The 27,859-nt window shown below is 37.4% G+C and overlaps 2 protein-coding genes across 2 annotated transcripts in view; one reads left to right on the plus strand and one right to left on the minus strand.

Annotated features, from left to right (window-relative positions):
* The first annotated feature begins 1,021 nt into the window (after positions 1-1,021).
* Positions 1,022-27,859, plus strand: part of sntb1 (syntrophin, basic 1) — a 32,047-nt gene continuing 5,209 nt past the window's right edge. The window contains exons 1-5 of the mRNA XM_084386111.1: positions 1,022-1,635; positions 10,932-11,148; positions 20,431-20,638; positions 24,691-24,827; positions 25,741-25,937. Of these exons, the coding sequence (XP_084242237.1) occupies positions 1,131-1,635; positions 10,932-11,148; positions 20,431-20,638; positions 24,691-24,827; positions 25,741-25,937 (1,264 nt within the window). The 5' untranslated portion in view covers positions 1,022-1,130. The remainder of the gene's footprint in view (positions 1,636-10,931; positions 11,149-20,430; positions 20,639-24,690; positions 24,828-25,740; positions 25,938-27,859) is intronic.
* The window catches only part of mtbp (MDM2 binding protein), a 79,249-nt gene continuing 58,486 nt past the window's right edge, over positions 7,097-27,859 (minus strand). Inside the window, exon 23 of the mRNA XM_084386109.1 lies at positions 7,097-7,214. The gene's annotated coding sequence lies outside the window, so the exon portion shown is untranslated. The remainder of the gene's footprint in view (positions 7,215-27,859) is intronic.

The raw sequence follows: 27,859 nt of genomic DNA on the forward strand, positions 1-27,859 counted from the left end.
TGCTTCTACATTTCACAGTAGTAAATAAGACGTGTGGACAAAAATAATAAAGATAATATAGCGTGAAACCGACAAAATAAGAGAATATCAGTAAGTTAATAAAATGCAAAGAAAATAAGGATAAAAACATCCCGAGGAAAGGTCATAGTGGAATCTGATCATTCATACTAAAAAACAAAACAGTTTGTTTGCTCTATTACTTCTCTTCACTGGTGGCATATAAGTGCAGTAACCAAGAATAAGCACGAGATGGCACTAAAAACTCTGTGGTTATTAGACTCTGCGGTGACAGACCTCTCTGTGGTAGTCTGGTTGACTACCTTTCACTGCAACGTTTTGTTTACACATATATCCATATTGTCACCTTTGTTGTAGATAATAATCACAAATAACTTTTTTCCATTACGTACATTTAAAGACAACATCAACGAAGATGCAAAAACGACTTTCAGTTTCATTCAAAACATGCACTGTCTGCAATTAGTGTGAATCACACCAGCGGAAATCAATGTTCCATAAGGCGTAATTATGGATGGTTATAATTTAGTCCTTCTTTTTAAATAAAAATACTTTATTGTGTTTAGAGTTTCAATATTTCAACCACAAAAGTGTGATTACAAGTGGCTGCGTGTTTTCACGAGGTAAATAAACACTCGTGAACAGAAATCGCCTTCACCTGAGGTAATCGCAGGAACACTTTTCGTTAGACGGAACGTCACCTAGAACATTTCCCACAGCTATACAATCCTTTTAAAAATCCCTTGAAAGACATCGTATGAATCCCAAATTGCCAATTTCAAACATGAATAACCCAAATAACCGATGATATAGCCGATTTAACTGGCCGTCTTTCATTAGAGGAGGAAGTGTTAAACACATTTTAGGTAAAACATATACACAGTACTTCGATGAATTACACAGACGTCAATCCAAACATTTCCTGACAGCTAGAGAGTTCAGCATGGCTTCACAGGACATCTCAGACATTTGCTCCACCCAAAGAGGATATGCTTGCGGAGCCTATAGAGGGGCTGAAACTATTCAACCTGAATCACAACTTTTTCCCTGGTCGGGGGTAAAGTCCTGTGCGTGTCTATGAAATCACATGGCATTTTAAGAATGCTTCAAAGATGGCGGTTTGTGGCAACAGAGTGCAGAAAAGTGCATGTTTGGAAGTGTTAGTACGGGAGCGATGGCACGCGGTGCTGGCGAGTTTAAGCGACGAGTCCCTGACGCTCAGCTGCGAGGATCCCGAGACAGACACCAGCGTTAACCTCAACGGCATCACCACCAACGGCTCCTACGACCAGCCGGACCCCACGAATAGTCCCAAAGCCGGAGTATGGACTCCTTTTACGGACTCACAAGTTCCCGAAGCGATTGCGAACCGTAAAAGATGTGTCAAAGTTATCAAGCAGGAGGTCGGTGGATTAGGGATAAGCATCAAAGGCGGGAAGGAGAACAAGATGCCTATTCTTATTAGTAAGATATTCAAGGGTCTGGCTGCGGATCAGACTCAAGCGCTCTATGTGGGGGACGCGATACTGTCCGTGAACGGGATCAATCTGCGGGACGCCACGCACGACGAGGCGGTGCAGGTGCTGAAGAAAGCGGGCAGAGAAGTAATGCTGGAAGGTAAGTAGCAGCAACAGGACTGGAGAAACGCTGGGAACCCTTTCAGTGGGGCTGGAGGTATCAGTTGTGAGGGACCTGTTAATTGAGAACTGAAGCATTGACAGCACAACACTGTACACAATGTTTATTGTATTTGCATTATGGTTCTGTAAGAAGAACCTAAACATCCATGGAACATTTATGGTTATTTTTAGTAGAAAAAGGTTCTTTGGATTGTTCTTCACACTTTTTTTTTCAAACAAAATTGTTCACTGAGAGGGGAACGTAAAATTGTTCATCTATGGCATTGTAAACCAGTCTAAGCTGGTCTGTGCACAATTCCTCTCCAAAAAAGATCACTCAGCAAATTGCCCAGCTAAACCAAACTATCTCAGACACCAGCTAGACCAGCTATGACCATCAGGTCAGGCTGTGTGTGTTTTTAAAGCAGGACTACATTAGGGTAACGCAAACACGTCCTTCGCTTACACATGTTTAAGGTCCCCAGACAGCAACATAGTGTCGGCCCAGATCCAGGCCACATCTGGTACATGTGGACACTATGTTGCTGTCTGGGTTATTGCTGGAGTGATGGACGTGTTTGCTGTGTCCTCCAGTGTTTTACGTTGAGGATGAAAGCACCCTTGAGAGTGACAAAGCTATGAAATTCCCTCTGACTGCGTCATAAAAACATTCATAACTTTCATTCTGCCCTGTCATGTTGATGATTTTCACAATACAGCTGAAGTTCATAGGAAATGTGGTTAGATAGCCTATACGTGAGCAACAGCAAAATACCTGGTACACGACATACAGTGGAAAAAGGATGTACCATTTCAAACCATGTGCAAAATATGCAACCATGTGCAAAATACACCCCCCCCCCCCCCCCCCCCCCCCGCATAATGCATATCGCATATCTCTCTCTTTAAAAAAATAATATTATTATATTATTATTATATATTCAAGGATTTTCCTGTACACTGACCTGAGGGTCAGATTAGTCACTTTCTGTAAATCAGTTAAACAGGGCAATCAGCCATGGAGAAGAATGTTTTGATTTCTGCGTTTTCCCTGTTGAATCACCATAAAAGTTTGACAGGCTTATGGAAGTAAAATAATGCCAAATGTTTTTGAAACAAAAAAAGCCTGTTGAATTGCACTACTTGGAAAAAACCATGCTTGCATTTTAATGCATTGTATTTTTAGGGCTTGCATTTTTCTGGGCTGAAATTCAACATGGTTGAATATTTAAGCTGTGCATATTTCAATTCAAAACATTTCAAACACATTTTCATTATTAACAATGAAATAATCCATATTTACCTTTCATATTTCACTTCCAAAATATTCAAACTGTTTAAAAATACAACCTATGCATGCTCAATTGCGGTAAATGAGTTTTTATGAATGAATGGCTTGCTCTAACTGTTGCTCTGGTCTTCGTCAACAACACACGCTTTTGCACCCCCTGCTGGTGAGATGGACTAACAGCAGATGGAGAGTATGCTCGGTAATCTACTGCTTTTCCTGCAGTTCCTGGATGTCAACGTTGAATTTACTGTCGAATTTGAACCACTGAATTTGTGGAAGCGAATTTGCAAAGCGAAATAAAATGGACCTAGAATTGCCTGTTGAGTATTATAGGTTGTTATTTTTAAACAGTCTGAATATTTTGGAAGTGAAAGGTGAATATGGATTATGGATTTTTTTAATAATGAAAATGTGTTTGAAATGTTTTGAATTGAAATATTCACAGCTTAAATATTCAACCATACTGAATTTTCAAGCCCTAAAAATACAAGGCATTAAAATGCAAGCATGGTTAATGCAACACATATTTTTTTTCAAGTTCAACATTCAACAGGCTTTTTTGTTTCAAAAACATTTGGCATTATTTTACTTCCACACAGGCTTGCATAACAGAAAGTAACTCTGCCAGATTACTTTGGAAATTAGATATTTAAATTTGTTTCTTTCAAGCTGATTCATGCAACTGATACCAAGATTGCACATCTATATTTGGCCAGGCTTGTTCAGTGACTTTGCAGCTCCCCACCTGATGTCTGTGACTAAGTGAACACAGATGTGCTAAAAAATTGTGTGTCATATCCTCATTCTTCAGAATTGATCTGCCTTCGGCGTCACGTCAGACTGAGGTTCAGTTATTGATGGGCAGATGTTGGTATCCAAGTTTGTAGCAGGATAAAATAATATTGGAAATTCTGTTATCATTTACTCTCCCTCATATTATATGACTTTGTGTCCAGAGTATTGATTGACGCAACTTTTTCCAACCCAAACTCATGAGAAAATGTAGCCTAACATGAATTGGTGATTTCGTATGAATTCATAAATGTACGGTTTTAGAAAAAAGGTCCACAACTAAACTAACCCTCAGTAGGGCGTAAGCAAATTGTATGGAAAATTACAAATGAGATATTATGATTTTATACAAATTCGCCAAAGTGTTGTGCTGGCTTTTTCTCATAGGGTGATAGTGAACACGAACAGTGACCAGTGGATGTCAAATATGGCACATCAAGTCGTGTAATGCCGGGTTTGATGTCAATGAAATTAAAGGGATAGTTTACTTCTGTCATCATTTACTCACACTCAAGTTGTTCTAAACTTGTATGAGTTTCTTTGTTCCGTAGAACACAAAAGAAGATATTGTGAAGAATTTTGTCAACCAAACAGTTTTTGGTGCCCATTGACTTCCATAGTATTTTTTTTTTCATACTATGGAAGTCAATAGGGGCCAGCAACTGTTTTGGTCTTTCAACAAAGAAACTCGTACAAGTTTAGAACAACTTGAGGGTGAGAAAATAATGACAGAATTTTCATTTTCAAAGTGAACTATCCTTTTAAGCTTCATTGGCTCTCATGTGTCACAAAACCAATCCTGGTGCACCACATTTGAATATGTGCATGCATTCAAATAACATGAATAAGATTTGAGAGCTATGACAAATGGCAGGATTTTCAGTGAATAATAAATACAAATTTGTCCTGTTCAAAACACAAATCTCTCATACGACCTCAAAAGACTTGCTCTCTATAGTATTGCCATTTTTTGTTGTTGTTGTCAATTCTGGAGCTTGAAAACCCCTCTAGTCACCATCTAGGTAACATCTTTAGTATTCCATGAAAGAAAGAACAACAGGAGGGTGCATAAATGATAATTACATTTTAATTATATTCCATTAAAGCTTTAACATATCTGAAGACTCATTTTAAATTACAGGTTTAACAGCAGAAAAGGAGAATTTGGTTCCTGTGGAGCACTCATGTTATCATCAGTACACTTTAAAAAAGTGATGAAACATTTCACTAGTTAGATTCACTGCAAATCTTCAAACGGAAATTCTGATTTAAAACAGAACTTCCAACTAGTGTTACCATATTCGTAGGTCAATTAAGTACAGTAGACGATTTCAGTGAACAGAGCATCCAATATATCAACCAGTTGTCCATAAAGCTCACTATTTGCACAAGCGAGTGAGTTTTGCCTGTCAAATCAAAGCCCACGATTCCTTTGTCCTGTCCTTGGGATTTGGCTTCTTTGAATAATTAAATTTGATGTTTCTTGCCAGAAATATTTGCACATCCTTTTACTCTTACAGATGTACTACACCAAAGTTGTATTTTACTTTGTCACCACTCTATCAATCAACACCGTAGTCTTTTAACATATTCCCTGATGCCCTTCTTTGTCTATAGGCTATATATTCTTGAGAAACATGGGGGACAAGTCAATGTCTTTGGCAAAATTACAGAGCTAGTCATACTGAAGTCAAGGTCTCTGGATGATACAAAAAAATAAAGTCTCAAGGCATTTGACAAGTTGATAGCTACCTGTCTGCACAAAAAAAGCCCAATTCTCTAGTTATGACTCAAGTAAAATGACTTTTTTGAATCACTATGCATCCAAACTTCATGCCTCAAATTAGCAATTTGCCAATTGAAGTCAAAAAGGGCCTTTTTCTTCCTCTTTGAACAAAACCTAGATAAACATAGCGCACAAAAGCTGTCCTCATGTAAATGAGTGTTCTACAACACAACATTGTACTGAAAATAACGGCAGAGAAATAATTGTACTGTAGCCCTGTAGAACGTTTTGAAGAAAAAATGGAATTTAGCATCTGTATTCTTCGATATGCTTTAAACTAGAATCACTGTTCTCTAAAAACACCCAATTACAGCCTTGACAAAGAAATAGGGAAAATGAAACACTCTGGAAGTCAAAGCACATTCTCGATATTACTAGTGCAAAGTGTGACAGCATGACGTTTTTAGTAATCTTAACTAAGCTAGATGCATAAGCCAAAGGTACCTGGAATGTGCCACATGCTTTCTGTTCTTTCTCATTCACTCACTTATTCAGAATTGTAAATAAATGATAAAGTGAGAGAGAATGAGACGGGGATTGGAATGAGGGCTTGTCTGTTACAGAGGGAGGGAAACGTGTAGTGAAGACCACTCTCACAAGTCACATGACCTCATCCTCAAAGCATGCAGTAGACACTGGGAGCAGGGACAACACATCTGCGGCACATGCAAGCTCAGTCGTTCTGTCGTTTACTTCAGTGCTTGTTGCCCAGTGAGTTAATGGTTAAGGGAAATGCAAGTTCTAATCATCCACAGCAATATCATTTCCTTGATCCAACCTGATGTTTGTAATACAACTTGGCCAGTTCTTTCAATTCCCAACATTCCCTTCAACAAAGGTCAGGAGACAAAGGAATGTATATTCTCAAATAAAGTAAACTTGGTAAACTATAGATATTTGAACAGCAGCCACGAGACTAGAATAACTGGTTTCATGTAACATTGATCTCATGTTTTAAATGCACAAACCACCTGGAGCAGAAGACATTTAGGTTTAATACTGGTATTCGAGCCCAGCTGTTCTCTTCTGAACAACCAACTTGTTATGTGATCATGTTATGCAATATTACTAATTGCAATGATTTTGCGGGCAATGTAAATTAACCAACATTGCCAGTTTCAGTGATTCAATTCAAAACTCTGATTCACGGAAATTAGATTTTGTTCACAAAGTCTCTTCGTGTATTTTTTTTTTATATATATTATGTAGTGAATATTGCTGTTTATTTGTATGTTGTCGGGTATTTGTATAGAATATAATTTAAAAATTAAATGACTTATATAGTGGTTGAAACCCTTTTATTACTGACATGCTGTTCACTGCTGTTCAAAAAAATATAAAAATATCTTACTGGTTCATTGTTAATGATAAGAAATGTTTCTTAAAGTCAAAATGAAATCAAAATGGACAAATCTTTTTTCTTTTCTTTTTATGGACTATTGCAGTTTTTATTATAAAAGATGTATCCGTGCACATCATTATTATTTTTAATTCATGTGCACTCATAATCGTTAATCAAGATATCTTCTCTTCTCTTCTCTTCTCTTCTCTTCTCTTCTCGTCTCTTCTCTTCTCTTCTCTTCTCTTCTCTTCTCTTCTCTTCTCTTCTCTTCTCTTCTCTTCTCTTCTCTTCTCTTCTCTTCTCTTCTCTTCATATTAGAATGATTTCTGAAGGATCAAATGACACTGAAAACTTCAGTAATGGATGCTGAAAATTCACAAAATAAAAATAAACAAAAATAAATTACATTTTAAAAATGTATTAAAATAGAAAACATTTATTTTAAATTATAATAATATTTCACAATATTACTGTATATGTGATCAAATGAATGCAGCCTTGGTGAGCATAAGAGACTTCTTTCAAAAAACATTAGTTCAACCAAAAATGAAAATTCTGTCATCATTTACTCACCCTCATGTCGTCCCACATGACCCGTAAGAAATTTGTTTATCTTCGGAATCGGAAAACAAATGAAGATATTTTTAATGACATCTGATATCTAGACAGCTATGCAACTACCACTTTAGTGCTTCAAAAATGTGTGAGTTGATGAATGTTTATTCATCAAAGTGGTAGTTGCGTGGACTGTCAATGGAGGGACAGAAATCTCTCAGATTTCATCAAAAAGTTGTTAATTTGTGTTCCGAAGATGAACAAAAGTTTTACGGGTTTGAAACGACATGAGGGTGCGAAAATTATGACAGAACTAACCCTTTCAGAAATCTTTTTGGCATCACCCTGACAGCAAAAATATTCATGCTTCATCCACAGTGGCGTAACTGCATTTACGAGGTTTTGAAAGTGAGGAAGTGAATAGATACTCATTTGAATTTATGGACAGATTTGTGATATTTCAGTGGTGCTGTGGTCATGAAACTGAGGTTCCTATTTAAATTCTCATTGTTGGTGCTCTCAGCTGATGCACATTTAACATTCTCTTTTGAGTGCACATCATAATGAGAGCAATTAACGTCCACTCCCAAGTGTGAATGTTCCAGAAAAATGGATCTGTCATGGACTGTTTTTCAATAAAACATGTTGAAGGCAGTCACTAATTTTCATAATTTACATTTTGCTTGGAAGCCTATTGCTCAACAGCATTAGGAAATCATTTTTAACACTCTTTTTTTTATTTTATTTTTTTATTTGGGGTCAAAAGTAACCCAATTTAGGTTGTTTTGCAACCCACTTATGGGTCAAATATGAACAAACCCAGCCTGGGTTATTCTAGCATGTTGGTTTGGTCATTTAACTCAGTATAATGGGTTGATTGGGTTCTTGAGAATGAGTTCATTTGTATAATACTACCTTATTTTTACCTCGTACATGGGTTAATATTTTAACCTACCAGTAAATCCTGTACAATTTTGTAAAATACACTACACAAACACGTGTTTCCAGGCTACGTATTTTATTTGGGATTAATTTGGTTCTAAATACAGAATTTTAGAAATAATAATTTAATGTAGGCTAACATTTTAATTCAAGTGTAATCAGCAATTCTCTGTTATCCATTTCCAATGAAAAAGCTACAATTTCAGTTTTGGACTTGAATTTTCATTTCGGTGCGTCCCTATTAAAAAGTACCATAGTAATAACCACAATACATATACACAAACACAAACCAACACATACTCACCTGTGAAAGGTTATCCCGTTTCTTTGAGAATTAAACTCTTCTTCGAGAGTTTGCGTAAGTTGGAATTTGGCTATTAACACTCTGCTGAAGTGAACGAAATGACTTGGGAAAAAGATTTGTTTATTTTGCTGAAGGAGACTCAAATATCCGAGTCAGTAAAAAAATGACCCGAACTTCCCATCACTGAGAGTGACGATACGCTGACCGTTCCAAGATGGCGCTCGCGCCGACATGTCTGGATCAGTCGAATGAGGCATCTACGTATACATATCTATGGGAGGGTGTGGAGGTGTGTATTGTTTCTACTATCAGTGAGATTGACCCACAAAAACTACCTAGCACAGGAAAAAATGACCCAACAGGCTCAAAACAGCGTTTGGATAGAATTTTTTTGTTATTTTTAAAGTTATTTTTGTGACTAAACGTCAAGGAGATTTGCATAACATCTTTTGCCTGCCACTGAAGTGACATGATTAAGTAAATAAGCAAAGATAAGATATAACTAACTGTTTTAGCACAAAGTTATCCCTCTGCCTTTGTAGAACATAGAAAATCTTTTCATAAGTTTGTGTTTGTAGCTAGTCTCTTAGCTTGTCCTTGAGGATAAAGGACCACAGGAGCTTTTAGCCCTGTGAATAGAGTTCCACCTGCTGTGTGGTGGACTCTAAAGTTCTGAGTTGTAATGTTTTATGCAAGAGCTGACAGTAGAATCCTTGACCGTGAAGTACACAGTTACATGTGAGACTTTGGCAGTAGCATTCTGAACTTCTCACTTCTGTGCCTCCGCATTTCGATGGAGTTTATGGATTATCTAGGTAGTTATCTTGCTTTGTTTTGTTCTTAATCTTATCAGTCTGAAGTTGTAAAGACAGGGATTTTTGTTTAGGCGTTTAGCCTTAGTGACACCAGCTTTGCAAGTTGTTTCCTGTTTTAACATGTAATCTAAAGGTCATGATAACGCATACTGGGTATGGTTGGAGGCAGATAGAAAATGTATGTTATTGTCTTCTCTTCACTTTTGTGTGCGTGTGTGTGTTACTTGAGCAATAGCACACAATAGAGAAAGCTTCTTATCCCAAATTCAGGATACATTTTTAGACAAAACAGTGAAAAAAAAAAAAAAATTCAAATACTCAAACTCAATACTTGAAGTTTCCAACAAATGGTCAGAGAAAGGTACCAAAGGAGGTACAAACTAAATATTATATGTTGTTTTCTTTTCTAGTTGTGTTATGTGTGGTTTGCAATTTTTGCAATCCTGTAATAATGCAATACTATAAAGCAATCATTTGTTTATGAGCTTTGCAACATTGATAGTTATTGAACTGAATTGAAACAACACTGAATAAATAAATTGAGCTGAATAATGACACTATTATCTTTTTTAGAGCTGCTTTAAGGCCGGTGGTGTGAACGGGCCTTTACAACTGGTTTAATTAGTTTCATAATTGATACATTTTTACAACATTAACACTGTTTTTTAGGGTTTGTGTCTTTGTGTCACTAAAGTGCACCCTGTTTTTGAAAAGTGTTTACTAGCAGAGTGAATTTTTTTCGTCATAAATCATTCTGTTGATCTTTTATTACTTGGTCCTGCAGTTAGGGATTGTTTACTTGGCACACTGCAGCATATATGTGCAAAAGTTTTTGCCGAGAGAAGCATTTATGGAATATGCAACTGTATGTTGCCCTCAGGCATTCAGAATGACTATGTTTTAACCAAATTGATGTCATGCCAAATAGCCAAACAGCCCATTTGTCTCTTTTATGGGTAATTGTGAAATGCCTCTATTATTGTGAAATAGCCCTGTGCTCACATGGTCAACTGCTTCCTGTAAAGATTAAGCTGTCATATGGAATGGGAATAATTGGCCCTCAGCGTGACGTTCACCTGAGAAGCATGGCAGTTGTAATTCGGTTATCAGCACGTTCATGTGCGGATGCTTCAGCCTCAAGTTCATTGCCCTGTCATAAAGCCAGCAGCAATCGTCTAGAAATGCAATAGAATAGTATGCAAATATGCGGTGAATTGATTTCCTCACTCAGGACAGCTGTGGGAGTGAAGTGGTTTGCGTAGGGGTTTCCTGCTTTCATTTCTGACTGGCTAAGGCCCAGTGCTGTGATGGAAAATTAACTCGCAGAGCTGTTTTGTGTTGATACCTATCGATACTGTTTTGTTTTTTATAAAAGAAGCTTAGATGAAGAGAATGTGCGAACAGTTCACAGTAGTGAACTGGAATAATGTCACGACCCTCAACTGACTCATTTCTTTTTTGTTCTAGTGAAATACATGCGGGAAGCGACGCCATATGTGAAAAAAGGCTCACCGGTGTCTGAGATTGGCTGGGAGACCCCGCCTCCTGAGTCCCCTCGTCTCGGCAGTCCTCACTTCGATATCCCCAGCCCCCCCTCACTGTCCTTACAGGGCGACCGCAGATACATCCCCCTCAAAATGTGCTACATCACCCGCAGTATGACTGTCCCTGACCCAGAAAACAGGTACTGCTTCTAATGCATTCAATATATTGACCACAGGAAGTTTGCAAACTCGAAGCATTACTTTATCAGAGGTCAAAGTCCAATAAATAAATGTTTAAAACATTACAGAATATTTTAATAAATATTATAGCAAATGGTTTTAAACTGAATTCAACATTGAGAAGTATGAATACTTTGGGGAAATAATTTAGCATTTTCATGGGTGTGATGAAATTGTTGTATTTCTTTCGAGGAGTATAATAAAAGTAATGAAATAATTACCAAATAAATACTTTCTCATGAGCTGATCAGCGCTCGTTAATAGCTGTTTCCATCCAAAGCTTCGAGCTTATGCGCAAAATTAGAATCTCGCATAAAACGATTAAAACATTATTTTCGATAACAAACAAAATCGTCACTTCCTGGAAAGTTGGCGCAAAATATCCATAATAAAATTTGCGCATCAAGACAGCACGTAGACACAAAAAGAAATGAACGCTGTCAATTTATCTTGCGTTTGGAGGTGGATGCCTGATGTTTGGGAACCATTTTGATGACAAACTTTGACTTGGGCATTTCCTCAAATGAGTGCATACGTTTTTTTATTCGCATTTTTAGAATTCATGCTCAACTTGCCAATTGCAACCAGTGGTTTTTATCCCAACATTGGCATAAAAATAGGTGGATGGAAACATAGTTTATGCCAGAATGACTGAGATGGGCAATCAAATCAAAGAAGGTTGGCATTACTGTTACTTTTTACAGAAGCAAAGTGTGAATTACAGCATGAAACTTCAGTTTTATTGGTCAAAATGTGAGGTGTAAGATGTAAGTAAGTAGCTAAACATTGAATTGTTGACAACTGCGATACGATTGAAATGTTAAACGACCAACCGTAATATACAGAGGTGCAAACGGCTCAACTAGAGCCGTTTTCAGCATATTAGGCATAAGAATGAATGTGTGCATATTGGCCCTCACTTATCATTCTTGCGTAGAAACGAGCGTATATATTGGCGTAAGATTATGCTTACACTCCTCTCATCGCCTGATTTATGAAGCTGTGCGTACCTTTGAAATCCAGGTGTACGCAATACCTGCCCTTGATAAATGCCGCGGCTGAAAACGATCGCCATGGACACACGGAAGACGGCAAAGAAGAGAAACTTCTTTGAGAAAGAGAAAGCGAAACCAGGGAAGTGGAAAGAAACAAAATTGATTTCTAGATTTTTATTATTAATGACGCTTATTGTTATTTAGAAGATGAATGTCGTTATTATTATTATTTGTATTATTATTATTATTATTATTTAAAAGAAGAAGAATGTCATTTTTATTATTTTGTCAGTCTGAATTATTTTTTTGGTCATTGAAAGCCTTTCATTACTAAACCCAGTCCGTGCGCATCTGCCGGGCCTAACCCTGGCCTAACCATCGTTTCAAAGAATAGTACAATGGCGAGCGCGTCGAGAATAAACGCCTCGTCCGTTTGGGGAGGTGCGCACGCAGTCTGCGGAGACTCGCGCTGCGGAGCCAGGCGAAAGTATAAACTAGGCTTGAAACGTCAGGTAAAGTGCACAGGCTCACAACTTAAGGAATACATATGCCTACAATTCAAATGCTTTGGTAAAGTCACACAAATTAAACATTGAAGTCCATGTTGCACAAAAATAAACACTGAAGTTTATAATTACTTGTTTTTTTTTTTTTTTTTACAGTGGGTCATAATATATCATATCTTTTAGTTTGTCAGTGCGTTTTGTGGTGTTGGGAATTGTTTTTCCGCGCATTCCCGCACTCAAAACGTGCGTACACCACCTCCTGAGCTGGCGTAGGATTTGAGCGTGCCGTACGCCAACGTCCATATTGATAAATCTCAAAGTCACCGTGGTTTTGGGTGTACGCCAGGTGTACGCTGGAAATTTGGTGTACGCACTTTTGATAAATGAGGGCCATTGTGAATGAATTTAATTCACTTGGTTGCATTTTCTTGATGGCCTTTCAGTAAATAGAATATGGTCAAGTGTGTGGCTTTGACAAGTGATAGTGATAGGTTGTGGTTAGGACAGTCTCATTTCCAAATAGACCAAATGCACTTCTTCACAATAAAATCTAGTTCTTTAACTAGTTTTCTTTATTTGTCTCCTACTCAGTTTCTTGTCAAAAAGAGAAAATTAAAGAAATAGTGGTTAAAATTTAAAGGGATAGTTCACCTAAAAATGAAAATCATTTACCTATGAAACTTCATGTTATGTTTTCATAAAAGTTTTCATTTTTCAAGCTATTGTTTTAAAAATTTTGCCCTCCAAACATCTTAGATCAGGAGAATCAAAATCTTTTCGGACCCCCAAGCAAGCACAGATTTTAGACGTTTAGATGTTTGGACATGCTTGTTAAAGACGGTGGAGAAAGTGATTTGACATGTTTTAGACATTAATGCCGTCTCAGGATGAGCAGTAAGGGGTCTCATTATTTAGAGGATGAATGTGACAGCCCACGGTAATGCACTCCACACAACAAATGCTTTATGCTGGTCGCTCACTCCGTCATGTTTGATGTCTAAAGAGTGCTAGTGTCCTCTGCTTGGCAGTGAACCTTCATATATTCAGAAGTAATGGAGGACAGCGTCAAAGTCCATGTCAACAATGACTTCAAAGATTTCCTATGTTACCAGAAAAACACTCAGAACAAAAATGCAAGACATGAAGCCAAACACCAAACCGTATTTGCACACCATGCCCAAAGAATAAATAGTAAAAAATACAAATAAAATATTGCTCAAGAGGCTGAAATTATGCAAAAAGGTAACAATACGTTTTCAGGTTAGCAGTGTCCAGTAGATAAACTGGAAAATTTATATGGATGTATTTATTTATAGATTAATGATCTACTATGAGTGTAAATGATTATTATAATAACTGCCCCCAAATCTTGCATAGTGTGCCTTTAAACGGTAGTGTATGTGTATATGACCTATATACTTATGAATATAATTATCTGGTCTGTAGTGTACCAATGCAATATAGTTAACATGCATAATATGTACAAAGTCTCCTTAATTTATATCAACAAAATGCCATTATACATAATACATGTGTTTTAAAACCATAACCATATTCACCATTTTCTAAACAAGAAGTCTTGATATATAAACAAACTTTTATTTTGAGGATGCAAATATTTTAAATAAAATATCAGTCTCAGATGTTTCATTTTGTGTTGCTGAATGTGTTTTTGCTCTAGTGATCGCACAAACCACAGTGTTTTTTGTTCTCCTAGCTTCATGCTATTTTTTGCACTATATTGTACTTTTGTCGTGAGAAAAATGAACGTTGTGGTTTGTGAGATTAACCATAACATTTCACAGGAAGTGTGTTAAAAGATGATGTACCAGAGCTGAGCTGCTTGACAATAATGACAAGAGGAACTTGTCACATCTTTTTTTTGAAAACATCTTAGCGTCAGTGAGCTGCTGGAATGTTTAAAGTCACCATGGACTCAATATGGACAATTCTTGTTTTTGTTTTTTTTTATGGTATGTTGTAGTATTTATAATAAATTTACATTTACATTTAGTCATTTAGCAGACGCTTTTATCCAAAGCGACTTACAAATTGGGACTAAATTAAGCGAGTCATCATGAAGAGGCAAAAAACAACAACAACGCAAGAGGTGCTCAAAATACGAAGTTCAGGCATTATTCAGAGTAGCATAAGCACGATAAGTGAGGTTTTAAAGGGAAAGGTTTTTTTTTTATAATTTTTTTTTTTTTTATGAAGTTATAAATAATATTTCCTCACAAATAATATATATTTTTAAATTTCATGTGCCCTCATAATCTTTAATCAAAATAACTTCCACTCCCTTTTGCAGCAACATCTCATCTCTTCTATAATGACGTGTTTACTGGCGCGAGGGCAGAGCAACCTGTCAATCACTTAAGATCATAGCCATAGCAAACCACAAACCATCCAGTCAATTTCCAGTGGACAAAATCCTACATTTTTTTCTAGTTAGAGAGGCTATTTCACTCGGATATACGTCACAATAGAGAAGAAAAACTATTGCAACTAATGTTTCATGCTGACTTTAACACTCTTAACTGCACTCTAATAACTTTCTGCCTCCATTTGTTTGTTGTAGCTTTGTCTCAAACATACAAAAAAAAAAAAAAAAACTAAGTAAAAATTTACTTTTTGCACGCATAGTTTTAGGTAAACTTCACATATGGAATTAAGTAAACTCTACTTAAGTTAATTAAATTAACAAAGAAAATAAGTCATTTTAACTTGGCCAGTAAAAGTTGAGTAATTTCTACTTGGTTGAAGTTTCCTTTGAAATCCATTTTACTCAAACAATATAACACTGAATTAAACCATGCTTTTAAAGTGTATGCTTTACTTAGAAAAACATCTAAGTAAATAAAACAATCGATATTGTGTAGACACCATATCTACATATAAGAGGTATTCCGGCACCTGAACACAAAGATCTCAATACTTGGTACACAATGACGGTTATATTCAATGGATCGTTTTTGAGTATAAATGTGCCATCTTGAGTAGAAAATGAATTCCAAAATACACAATAAAATGATTAAAATATCACTTTTGCATTGCTGAATGCTTTCAGAGGAATCACAGCCCTGTTATTATTCAGTACAACAGCACTCCTGCTCATAAGATATTGCTTAAATATGTGGCGTGGCCAGATTGATAGTGAGATAAACTGACAGGCAGACAGACAGACGAAAGACTTCACTCCTGCCATGCGGCATGTCAGTAAGGAGCTCTGCGGACCGTCAGCTCACACCCTCCAGCTCTGTTTTCAATTTACACCATTGTGTCCCTTGTCTTTTAGCCCATCCATCACTGTGGTGCTCATGCGGAGCTCTATCAACTCTGCAGACATTCATGGCTTACCTCGAGTGCCACACTGTGAGAGGATTCCTGTCAAATTCCTAAACAAAATCCATCTGGAATAAAAATAGAATGTGCCTTCTTCCACTGTTGTCATTTCTTTGGACTGTTGGGTGTTCTGATGGTCCAGAGTGGATGTGTAACTGGAGTTGTGTCAGATGTGTCAGCGACCTTTCCATCTGTCTTGTGTTAGTCTTGCTCTTGTTTGGTTTGACACATTGTGTTTGGGGACCATCTAAATTTAGTTCATCATCTTCGTTTTGTCCTCTTTGACTCATTAATTGGAGAGGTTTTTTTTATGCCTTCATTTAAAATTTTTTTTTTTTACACCATTTAGTATGTTTTGTTTTAAAAAGCCATTACACAGGAAGTGTCCTCATTAACCATGTTTACATTGTAATACCCATGTCATTATACACATTTGTGTCTTCATAAACCATAGAACACACACACACACACACACATTTCTCAGAGAAATAAGAGAAATAATAAATTCTATTGTCTCAGTAAAGTCGGTAAACTCTTTAAAGGGGTCATATAATGGTACATGCACTTTTACAAGTTGATTGCACTGAAATGTCTGTTGGCAGTGCCTGTACACAACCATCCTATCATGATAAAAATCCATCCAGTGGTTTTGTTTTAATCTCCTTATATGTTTGACCCTCTCTGAAATCAAGCCGTTCGATATTATGACGTCACAATATCCAACGCCCCTCCCGCAATTGTTGAGTGACAGCCGTGTTTCAACACAAGACCCGCCCTGAGCGAGCTGTGACAGCCTTCGTCATAGTAGTCCGCCTTTGTTGATATGCTGGAGTAGAATGGCGTCTAAGCGATTGTGGTGTTTCTTGGGTGTAATAACGAACACAGCAGTCATTCTGATGTTCCTAAATCCGATCCGATGAAGACGCAGTGGCTGAGTTTGTTTTCGAAGGGAATTCCCCACGAATCATGATCAACGTCAATGCTTTCATGTTTGCGCGAATCATTTCACCAGGCTGCTTTATAAACGAGAGTCAGTACGTTATAAAGCTGGTTTTACTAAGAAGCTGCTCCTGAAAAAAGGATCTGTACCAACTATTCGTGTTCCTGACGCACCTCCAGAAGAAGTGAGTGAGTGTAACATTTTATTAATCTTTATATTAATCTTTGCAAATCGCTTGCTGCACGCTTCACGATGAATGCGGCTATTTTTACACTCAGGGTACATTACGGCATGTTTTCTATGTACGACGATCTCAATATAATTCATAATCCCATGTTTATAATAAAAAACGCGTTATGGATATGGTGTTATTGTTTTTGAAACGGTGTGAGCACAGAACAGAGGGCGTGGTGAGCAAGCTCATTATCATTTAAAGAACCAGGCACTGAAACGGCTTGATGAAAACAGAGCTGTTTTTGACCAGGTAAAATGAGTGTTTTCTTACAATACTAATGAGAATTTTTAATTAAAGTATATTACAAACTTTTAATTTAGACCCTAAAGAATCATATTAGCTTGTACAAAAATGGCATTATATGACCCCTTTAATTAATAATAAAAATGTAGATCGATAATTGTTCAGTCGTATCTGATTGTGAGGTGCCTTAAAGGGGTCATATAATGGTACATGCACTTTTACAAGTTGGTTGTACTGAAATGTGTGCTGGCAGTGCCTGTACACAACCATCATATAATGATTAAAATCCATCCAGTGTTTTTTTTTTTTTTAAATCTTCTTGTATATTTTCCCCTGTCTCAAATCGAGCCGTCTGACCGTGATTGTTAATTGACAGCAGCGTTTCAACACAGACCCGCCCTGAGCGAGCTGTCATCATAGTCCGCCATTGTTGATACGCTGGAGCAGAATGGCGTCTAAGCGATTGTGGTGTTCTGTTCTTGAGTGTAATAACGAACACAGCAGTCATTTTGATGTTCCTAAATCCGAACCGCTAAAGACGCAGTGGCTGTGTTTTGTTTTCGAAGGGAATATTCCCCATGATCAACGTCAATGCTTTCATGTTTGCGTGAATCATTTCTCACCAGACTGCTTTATAAACGAGGGTCAGTATAAAGTCTGTCAATGAAGTAACGTATACATCAGTAAACACATAGCGTTCGTATCTCACTACTCTACCCTGCCAGTACATACAATACAAAGATAGATCAAAGTGACATTACGTTAACCAACCATTCAGAAACGTCCTGTTTGAGCCTTAATTGTCGAACTTCTTCGGGGCCGCCATCTTGTTCCGGGTCCGACTCCGGTTCAAATTGATACGGTTGCACAGATGTGTCCTCACTCAGAGACTGCCGCTGCCATTCTTTCTCCAAAATATACCCTCAACTGTTGTCAAGGCAACACTCCACGTGTGTTGTGTCAAAACGCCCCACAGAACAGAGGGGCGGGGTGAGCAAAGCTCATTATCATTTAAAGACACATGCACTTAAATGGCGTGCTGAAAACAGAGCTGTTTTTGACCAGGTAAAATTATTGTTTTCTTACAATACTAATGAGAATTTTTTATTTAAGTATATTACAAACTTTTCATTTAGACCCTAAAGAATCATATTAACTTGTACAAAAATGGCATTATATGAGCCCTTTAAGATTCCAACCCCTAATGTCAATCTAATCTTTACCATTTTAAGAGCATGTAAAAAAAACCAATGGCGATTAAAAAGAATGGCTATTGACTTACAGTTTATAATAAGAATGTCATCTAGTCATGGCATACTTTTTAAATATCCACTAATTTGTTTTCTTTACTAATTAGTAGTCATAGTATTTTTTAGTAGTCATAATTTGGTAATATGTAACTCGGTCTCTGACCATTTCAGTGAAATGCTCAGTTTTTGTTCTGCTTCTCATTGTAGACTTCACTGTTATTGACTCTTTCAAGCATCTCGGCATAGAAATAATGTATTCCATAATGTACGTAGAGCTGTTTCTTCAGTAACATCCACTTTTTAAATCAGTGACCTCTCCAAAAAGTCATCCATGCATATTTTAAAAAAACAAAAAATCCATTGGATGGTTCTATTGATTTGTCTTAGAAAATAACAAAAACGATAAGTAACTATGATAACCAAGATGTTTGACCTCACAGGTGGGCGGGGCCTCCTAGCCAAAAATATCTTTAGAATAAAAAAAGTGGCCAAAAATTAAAACTATTACTCTTTTTATTTTATTTTTTAACATCTCTAGTTTTTTTTCCTTCTCTGTCTGGACCTGCACATTTCCTCTCTACAATTACTTGAACCAAGAACTAGGCTTTGCCCTATCATTGACACTTCTATGTAAACAAAACATGTCATAAGTTCTCTGAGGTTGAATTGTAAGGGTAACTTTCTGAGGTCTGCTTACTACATCTCATTTGACCACAAAAGGAATTGAAACATTCACTTCCTAAATTGGACACAGGCATCTCCATTAGTTGTGAAATTCTCCCAATTATAGTCTTAAAGGGCAGAACTCATTGGGCCTCATCCAAAAAGCTTTTTCCTCCAGTCTACTGCAAACACATCAGCTCCATCTGTGCCCACCCCCCTAAGCCCCTCCAAACTCTCTGTCTTCATGAAGGTAGATCTATTTTTACCTACACGGTGCACCTGAAAATGATATTGTGGAGTGTAAGGTTAAGACTTTTACTCTAGATGATGTATGAGTGGAGTATTTATCACTGTAAACTCCATGAACCGAACTGATGTATGGTTCTGTTTAAACCTGGTGTATCTGGTATTCTGGTGGTTAATGTTGACTCCAGAGCTCTTTTAAGCACTGTCTGCCCTTTAAATCAACTCAGATGGCTCGTGTTTAAATAAATGTTGTCAAATGTCATTGCGTGTAGTCTGTTCTGTAATATATTTAACTCATTCAACTCTACTATATTTAATTTGATAGAAGCAGTAGTTATTTTTCTATCTGTTGCTTTCATTCAGGCAAACATCCTGTATCTAGATAATTTTTTCAAAAATACTTTAAAAATGCAATTAATACATACATACTTAAATGCACCTCCTCTTCTATAATGAGCATGTTTCTAAATTTCTTATTTAAGATTAATTTAGCTATTTTTTTGAGGGCATAAAGTCACTATGTCAGGGTAATACAATTGTACTGATGGCATGAGGGGAATTTTTTTTTCTTCAAAGTAGTTTGGCATAATTATTTTTTCAATTTTTTTTATAAAATAAATATTTTAAACAAACCTGCTTATTCATATTTTTTAAAACTTTCGTCTGCCAAACTTAGTCATGTTGTGCAACATACATGACAAAATTGCAATATTTGGTTGAGCTATTCCTTTAATAAACCCTTAGCTTGACCAGTGAACTCTGGATTTAGATTAAAATGGAAGCTGAATTGAATTCTCTTTCTTTCTTATTGTGTTTCAGGCAGATGGAGCTGCACTCCTCTGATGCTAAGCACACAATAGTCATGAGACATACAGACACAGCCTCTGCCCAGACCTGGTTCACTCTCATGCAAACTGCCATCACAAACCTCACCAGCAAAGTCATCAGCGAACTCCGAGAACACGCAGGCCGCCACAGCATCGCCGGGAGTCGAGAGATCCGATACCTCGGCTGGCTAGCGGAAAAGGTGGAGAATTGATTCAATTCAATTTGATGAAAACAATTTAAATGTGATGATCTTAAACAGTATAATGAATGTACTTGTGCTATTGACTTTCGCAGTGAGGCTTCGCAAAAACCTGAGACCATATTTACAAAGTTCTGTCGTGAAACTCTTGATGGCACAGGCTGATTGCAATCACATCATTCTTTATAGGGCACAGCTGATTGGTTCCTGCTATATCAGTAGCCAATGAGCTCACTGCTTTTGCCTTAGCATTGCAGCGTGCTTACAGAAACCCTCCACCTTCCCCAGCTCCACCTGTATAGATCTGCTACTGGTAATTCATGCATCCAAGTTGTTCAGCAGCAGCATCATGTACTTGCTCACAGCAGCGTGTCATATATGATTTGGCAGTAGCAAGTCCTGTAATTGCTCTGCAGCAGCAGCATTAATAACAGCAGCAGCATAGCAGATCTATTCAACCAAGACCAAACATATCAACGTTGTCATATCAATTACCATGCCAGAAAAAACATTGATCAAGAAAATGTTAAATTGTTTTTGCATTGAGCTAATGTCACCAGCCTGTTTCAACTGTCCAACTGCATATAAACGCACATCAATACAGCTTCATGATATTTCTGCCTATGAAAGAATCTGCGTGGCATGAAAATGTAACTCTTCTGCGTGTCATTTAGCTGTATGATATGGAAAAGGTTACCCAAATTTAAGTAAAAGTAAGCTGTCTAGACCCATACGGATTTCTTACATAAAACCCAGCATTAGCTCAAGGTCTTTGGTTTGATGTAAATGTAAAATGTTCCCGTCATGATGATAATAACTGTGTGGAAAACCTACATTCACTTAAGAAAACAGTTTGGAGGACATTAAAGTGCTTTTTTTACAAGTTTTTACAATAATTTGGCATTTGTTTTTCACATGTAAGAGGTACGTCTGGTTACATTTGTATCATAGGTGCTCGTTTCAAATCTGCTGTCATACTTATTTAGAGTTGTATATACGTAAGCAGGTGTGCTCATAAACAATATCAAAATTCACATTTAGATTATATATAAGTATGTATGAATTTTTAATATATATGTATGTAAATACATATAAATGTATGTATATATATAAATGCAATATATGCATTCAAAATTCAGTATCTTCCACAAATATGGAGCACTTCAGCTTTTCAGATTTTCTGTCCAATCAAATGCTCTCGAGAATCTGAATCATCCCATCCCTTACGTTAGAAAAAAGATTTGCTACAGCTGCATCTGAAATGGTCGTTTCTTCACACATTAACTATTTTGTAAGTAATGAATAGCACACAGTGCGCTATATAGGGAGAGATTTCAGACAGTCATGAAGCCTATTTTCTTGTCAGTATCATCTCAAACCGCATTCTAAACAGGCCTGTCACAAGCTGCCAGGCAGCTTTGTAGGGCTGTTATGCAAGTGATACGCTATTGGCTGTTTTAAAAAAGGAACGTCTCTTCAATATGCCCCTACCCTCCCCTTGACATTTAATTTGGAAATACAGCAACACATCCAAGGAAACCTGAGATTTAAAAAAAAAATCACAATTATACTATTTCCCCCCAAATCATGCAGCTCTTGAGTCTGCCATGGTAAGGCATGTTTATTGATTGACAATGAAACAGGACTTCATTTGACACAACAGTTCTCTGCCCTCTGCTTCCCTCCCATTAGCCACCTCTTTTTAATATTTGCCACATACTTGTGAAAATGGTACGAACATGATTTAAAACAAACGTGTACGGATGAAGCATGTTAGCAGGTCCCAGGTTATACCATACACTCTGGTTGGAAACACGACTAACAATCTCAAAACTGTACAGACAGTTCCTCTGAAGAGGATTTTTTTTTTTTTCTAAAAATTCTCACAAATCGTGGTGAGCTGGAGTGGATGGAGGATGACTCTTCTCAGTGTGACCGCAGGTTTTTCCTCCCTATTAAATCTTCTTTTCATCGCCGTCTCATTAGCTGAGGCCTGGCTGGGCCGGCTAATAGAGAACTGCAGTGATGGCAGGGCTGTGGGCAGCCCAGTCTCAGCCTGCCCTTTAATGAGAGCTCACCCGTTCCGTCTCCTATTACCAACCTGCCGGCCCCTTGATGAATAATTATATGAGGAAAAAACCTCCAGTGTGCTGAATGCCCACAGACAGCGAGCAGATTTTTTTTGTGTGCTTATAACAAGGGCCTGTTTGTGGTTGCGCATCTGCTTCTGATGCACTCGGCCCCGCTGGGGTCTCTTTTTAGCCTTAAGGCAAACTGACCCTGTGATTTGTGAGATTTGAGTGGTCTGTCAGGCTATCAAAGCCCTGAGGAGACATCTGTCATAGACGAGAGCTTCAGCAGTAAATGCATTCAGGCTCAACTTAAGATCACATATTACTCAATTGTAGTGCAGGTTTACTTTTGAGCTTATTAAAGTCAACGTGAAATGTCATTCAAATCTCACTTCTGTAATGTGATGGATTTCAGAGTGAAACACGATTTTCAGTGTGAAAAAAAAAATGTTGAGTGGGGCTTAATTTTATTCACCTGGAAATGATTGGATCATGTTAAGTGGGTGTTTCTCCACAGAATGGTGGTTAGAGGGGAGGGTTGAAAGTATAAGGGATTTGTGAAGTCATCCGAAAAGGAAAGCCATTTCAGAGGCAAAGCAAGTTATTACAATTTCATTAAAGATGATGACAAACATTTGTTTTTTTCTGTAATAACGTGTACGGATGAATCATTCACAGTAAGACAGGGTTGATACAATCGTACTAATATATTGCCATTGTTTTCCTCATAATATTGCATTGATACTGCATGGTCAAATAATGAGAAAGCAGTTTGTCTAAATAAGCATTACCTCTGATACTTCTCAGTGTGGTCAGAGATGCAGAACCGGAGAAAAGCAATAATAATAGCAAGTTCTGTCAGGAACACTATCGTCAAATACGATTGACAATTAGCATACAGTTTGGATTGGTTCTGTTTTGGGCAATTACTCCCTGCGCATCCATGCAGCCTAGCATGGATAAGAGCAGGGAGAGCAGCGATAACCCCCCTTAGGGTAAACAGAACAGAACCAACATGAACGTATTGCAGATATCATTAATGTCAATATTTTAATGTACAACATAATTCGAGAATTTAGTCTGATTCAAAGGGGAATCAGAATGCCAAATCCTGCCTGGACGAGAGGAGGAGCTGGGGATGGAGGAGGGTGACAAACACGATTGCTGCTGATAATACTGAAGGAGCTTATATATGGATGCTGTGATAGGCATTGTATTCCTATAGGTAGATGTGGATCAGCTCAGAGTCAGACCTGCAAGAATTAACGCTACGCTTGATTTAGGTTACGCTTAAAGTAAAAACAATTTTCCTGTGAGGTTAGAATAACACACTCATTTTCAAGGTGTCGTAAGGTTTTGCTTCTCTGGTAAATTTATCTTGTTTTTAGAATGCTTTTAATAGAAAACAAAGATGCTTTGCGTACAGTATGTAAATTATATTTATGCATGATAACAAAGCCATTGTGCGTACCTCCGAACCTGATTGTATCAAGTACAACATGTTCCTGGATCAACATCTTTGTTGATCCTGGAACTGATTTGAGGCACAAGTTTACGGTTTAGTTTAGGCTTACAGCCAGGGTTAGGCACTTCTACATCAGTGTCACTCACTTGTCATTTCCCTCTGATTTTAGAGGTAACCTATGGGTAGGGTTAGGTTTAGAGGTAGGGATATGGTTATGATTACATTTTCGGACTGGAATGTTGTTCCAGTACCAACAAAATATGTTGACCCTGCAAAATCAGGACGTTTCGAGGAGGAGATGGGTAGGGGAATGAAGATTGTGCCCGCAATCTTCCCCTAACTGGGATAAATAAAGTGAACTATGTATAGGTCTTGTATATCTGAAAACTTTTGTGTGTGCATACTTTCAGGCAAAGCTTTATACATGAGGAAAAGGAACTTGCATTAAGAAAATAAATGGGGTTTCTTTTGAATTCATGTTGACTTTACTGAGGGTGTGTGTGTGTGTGTTTCAGACGGAAAGTGAAAGACAACGCTGGAAGCCGGTGCTCGTGATGTTGACGGAGAAAGACCTGCTGCTGTTTGACAGTATGCCACGCATGAGAGAACACTGGCTCAGCCCGACACACACCTACCCTCTGCTCGCCACACGGTACACACTCACACACAGCGTTACGGCTGTCTTTTTGCTCGTTCACACAAACACACCTTTGGAAAACCAATCATGGTGTACACACTTGCAAAACCCTCTGTACACACACACACATGCAAACACTCAGACTTTTTGCATGGCAGTTGGCAGTGCTGATCAATTGGGAACTGAAATACACAACTGCAGTCTTTCTCAGCCAGTTGGAAAGAAACAGTACAAAAGCATTACGGCTATTAAAGGCCTGTTGAGGCTGTATGAGGCGGCAGCTATTGCTACAAGGGATAGATTTGAAGTCCAAGTTTAACTGGACTGCAGCCCAGATCTCACTCTAGGGCTGATAGGGCAGTTATCATAGGCTCAGTTGGCATGTGTTAATATTTTGTTGACCTTGAGATTGTCCAAAATGGCAGAAAGTATAGCTGTGCTTTTTCTAAAAACTTTTCAAAACTCATTTTGAAATCTCAAGTTTCTGTCAAGCAGGGCAGCTCCGCAAACAGTGAAAACTCATTGGACTAAATCCCACGCCAGTAAATAGAATGCGACAGTGCCCGTCCACTGTTTCAGTGGCCTTGGTTCTGCAGGTATTTTTCCCATAGGGATTTAAAAAAAAAAACTCTTCGTTAAGAAGTTATAAGCCATGAACCAAACCAACCAGCTACTAGGTGAATCACAAAATTGCAAACTTTGATTGAACAAAAAGACAAAGGAACAAGACTGTACTTAATAGTAGAGCTGCAACTAACGATTATTTTGATAATCGATTAGTTGGCCGATTATTTCTTCGATTAATCTAGATGAATACTTCATATTAAAATAGCAGTGTTTTTGAGCAGTCTATTCTATTCCTCAATGATACCTTTGAGATGATACAACAGGAAACCAAATCTCTTATGTTGAGGTTTTTTTATCATAGGCTGGTGCATTCTGGTCCAGATAAGGGTTCACCACAGCCTGGTGGCGAGTTGTCCTTTGCTACACGAACAGGAACCAGATTGGGTATCGAAGCCCACCTCTTCAGAGCAGAGACATGCAAAGACCTGTCACTCTGGACCAGACACATAGTCACTGGCTGCCACGCATCTGCCGAGATGATCAAAGAAGTCACTACCAGTGAGTATGGATCCTACTTCTTGCTCCTTTCTCACGTCTTATGACCTATTCACAGCTAGGAATAATTCTCAGCACGAGAAACATGCACAATAAGGTTTAAAAATGAAACCGCATCTTTTGAAGTGGTCTATTGTACCAGGATTATTTGCCATTTCTTTACTAGGTTATTTATTTATTAACAAAAGTAAAAAAAAAAAAAAAAAAAAAGTTTTTATTCAGATATCCAAATTTTTTCATCAGAGTGAAATATTTTACACATTTGTATCTTTTTTTCCCCACCTGTTTTCAGTTTTCTTTACAATAAGTGAATCTCATTTATTATATGCATTTTCTTTCATCCAGCTTCCTCTTTTTACATTAGTTTCTCAGCTATAGTTTCTTAAAAAATATACTCATACTAGTGTCAAATGTAGATTTGTGGTTACATGCAAGCTCGTATGCAAAGATAAATGCATCTCGGCCGTCTGATGTCACGGTCGGTGGCTCCTACTGTACTCTGAATTCCCAAACGCTCTGTGCTGCACTACAATATTTCTGACTTTTGGATCTATGTTATTTATACTGAAGTCGTTTTGGTAAAGAGTGTATTTTTAGAATGGAATGCCATGGCAGAGTTCCTGTGTGGTCTCAATGCAGCAGGCGAGGGGCACCGAGCAAAGCATTCTGGGGAATTGAAGCTCTCAGGCAGTCCCTTAGGCTAGACTGATAGGAAATGATCCGCCGTTGCTGAACTGAATGCGAGCCCCTGGAGATTACCACGCCTTATTTGGATATCTCGTGGTTTTCCCCTTCTGTCAGATATTTTCATATGTTCTGAGATCAGGCTTTTGGATAATTTTCCACTTAACCTACAATGCTAGAATGGCAAGTAGACAGAGATTAAACCGAGCAATGATTAATGGTGATTTAATTGTCACGAGTTAAGCACGTTAGCATTGGTGTAGGAAGACGTACTCTGGAAAAATCTACTGAAAGAAACATAATAAAAATAGACTGACCTTGTTACAACATGCCAGAATCACTAATTAATACATTTGGGAGAACATTAATTACTTTGAGTTTGTAGCAGAGAGCAACAGATGCAGATCCTCTCAAAACAAACCAGACCGCTTTTATCACGGCGAATAACAAGTTAGACTGGATGTGACATTTTTCTTCCCTTAAAAAGATTCGGTTTGCGTCAGAATCTTGGAGCTGCTCCATATTTGGGATTTTATGGGAAAGGCCCATTTGGCAGCTGATGCTCCATTACCTGTGTTTAGTCTAATCTTGTAATCTGTTCAGGGAGTTAATGTCTCCAAAGATGAATTTTCTTAAGGTTCTGTAAAAATTCAGTGACGTCATATATTGCTTTTATAGTTGGCCACAAGCTTCACAATCCTTTTTCAGGCTGTAATGATAAAAAGGCAAAAAAAAAAAATATATATATAGCCCAAGGCCAAATGAGAATGTAATGCTGTTTTATTATTACTAGTTTTATTTGTTATTCGACAAGAAATATATATAATATAATATAATTAAATATATATTAATTATATATTAAATATATATATATATATATATATATATATATATATATATATAAATACTAATAAAATGAATTAATAAATACATATTAATAAAGTAATTAGACAACTATAATTAAGCCATTTGTCTCTGTGGCGCTTTTCACATTGCTTTATTAATTTGAGGGGCCCACAATGGCTCTGATCAAATGACAGATTTTCATATTTAGATGTTCTTTCTTGTTTATGCTTTGTAAAGCAAATTGCGCACAGACTAAAAGTATTAAAGTAAATGTGTTATTATTCATGATTTGGAAAAGATAAGCCTGCATAGGCACATGAGAAACACTTGCAGTTGAATTACTGAATTAACGGCCCGATATACTCATAGCGAAGTTCTATTTCTTTCTTCGTTTA

This window comes from Rutilus rutilus, assembly GCF_951802725.1.
Source record: "Rutilus rutilus genome assembly, chromosome: 17".
NCBI lineage: Eukaryota > Metazoa > Chordata > Actinopteri > Cypriniformes > Leuciscidae > Rutilus > Rutilus rutilus.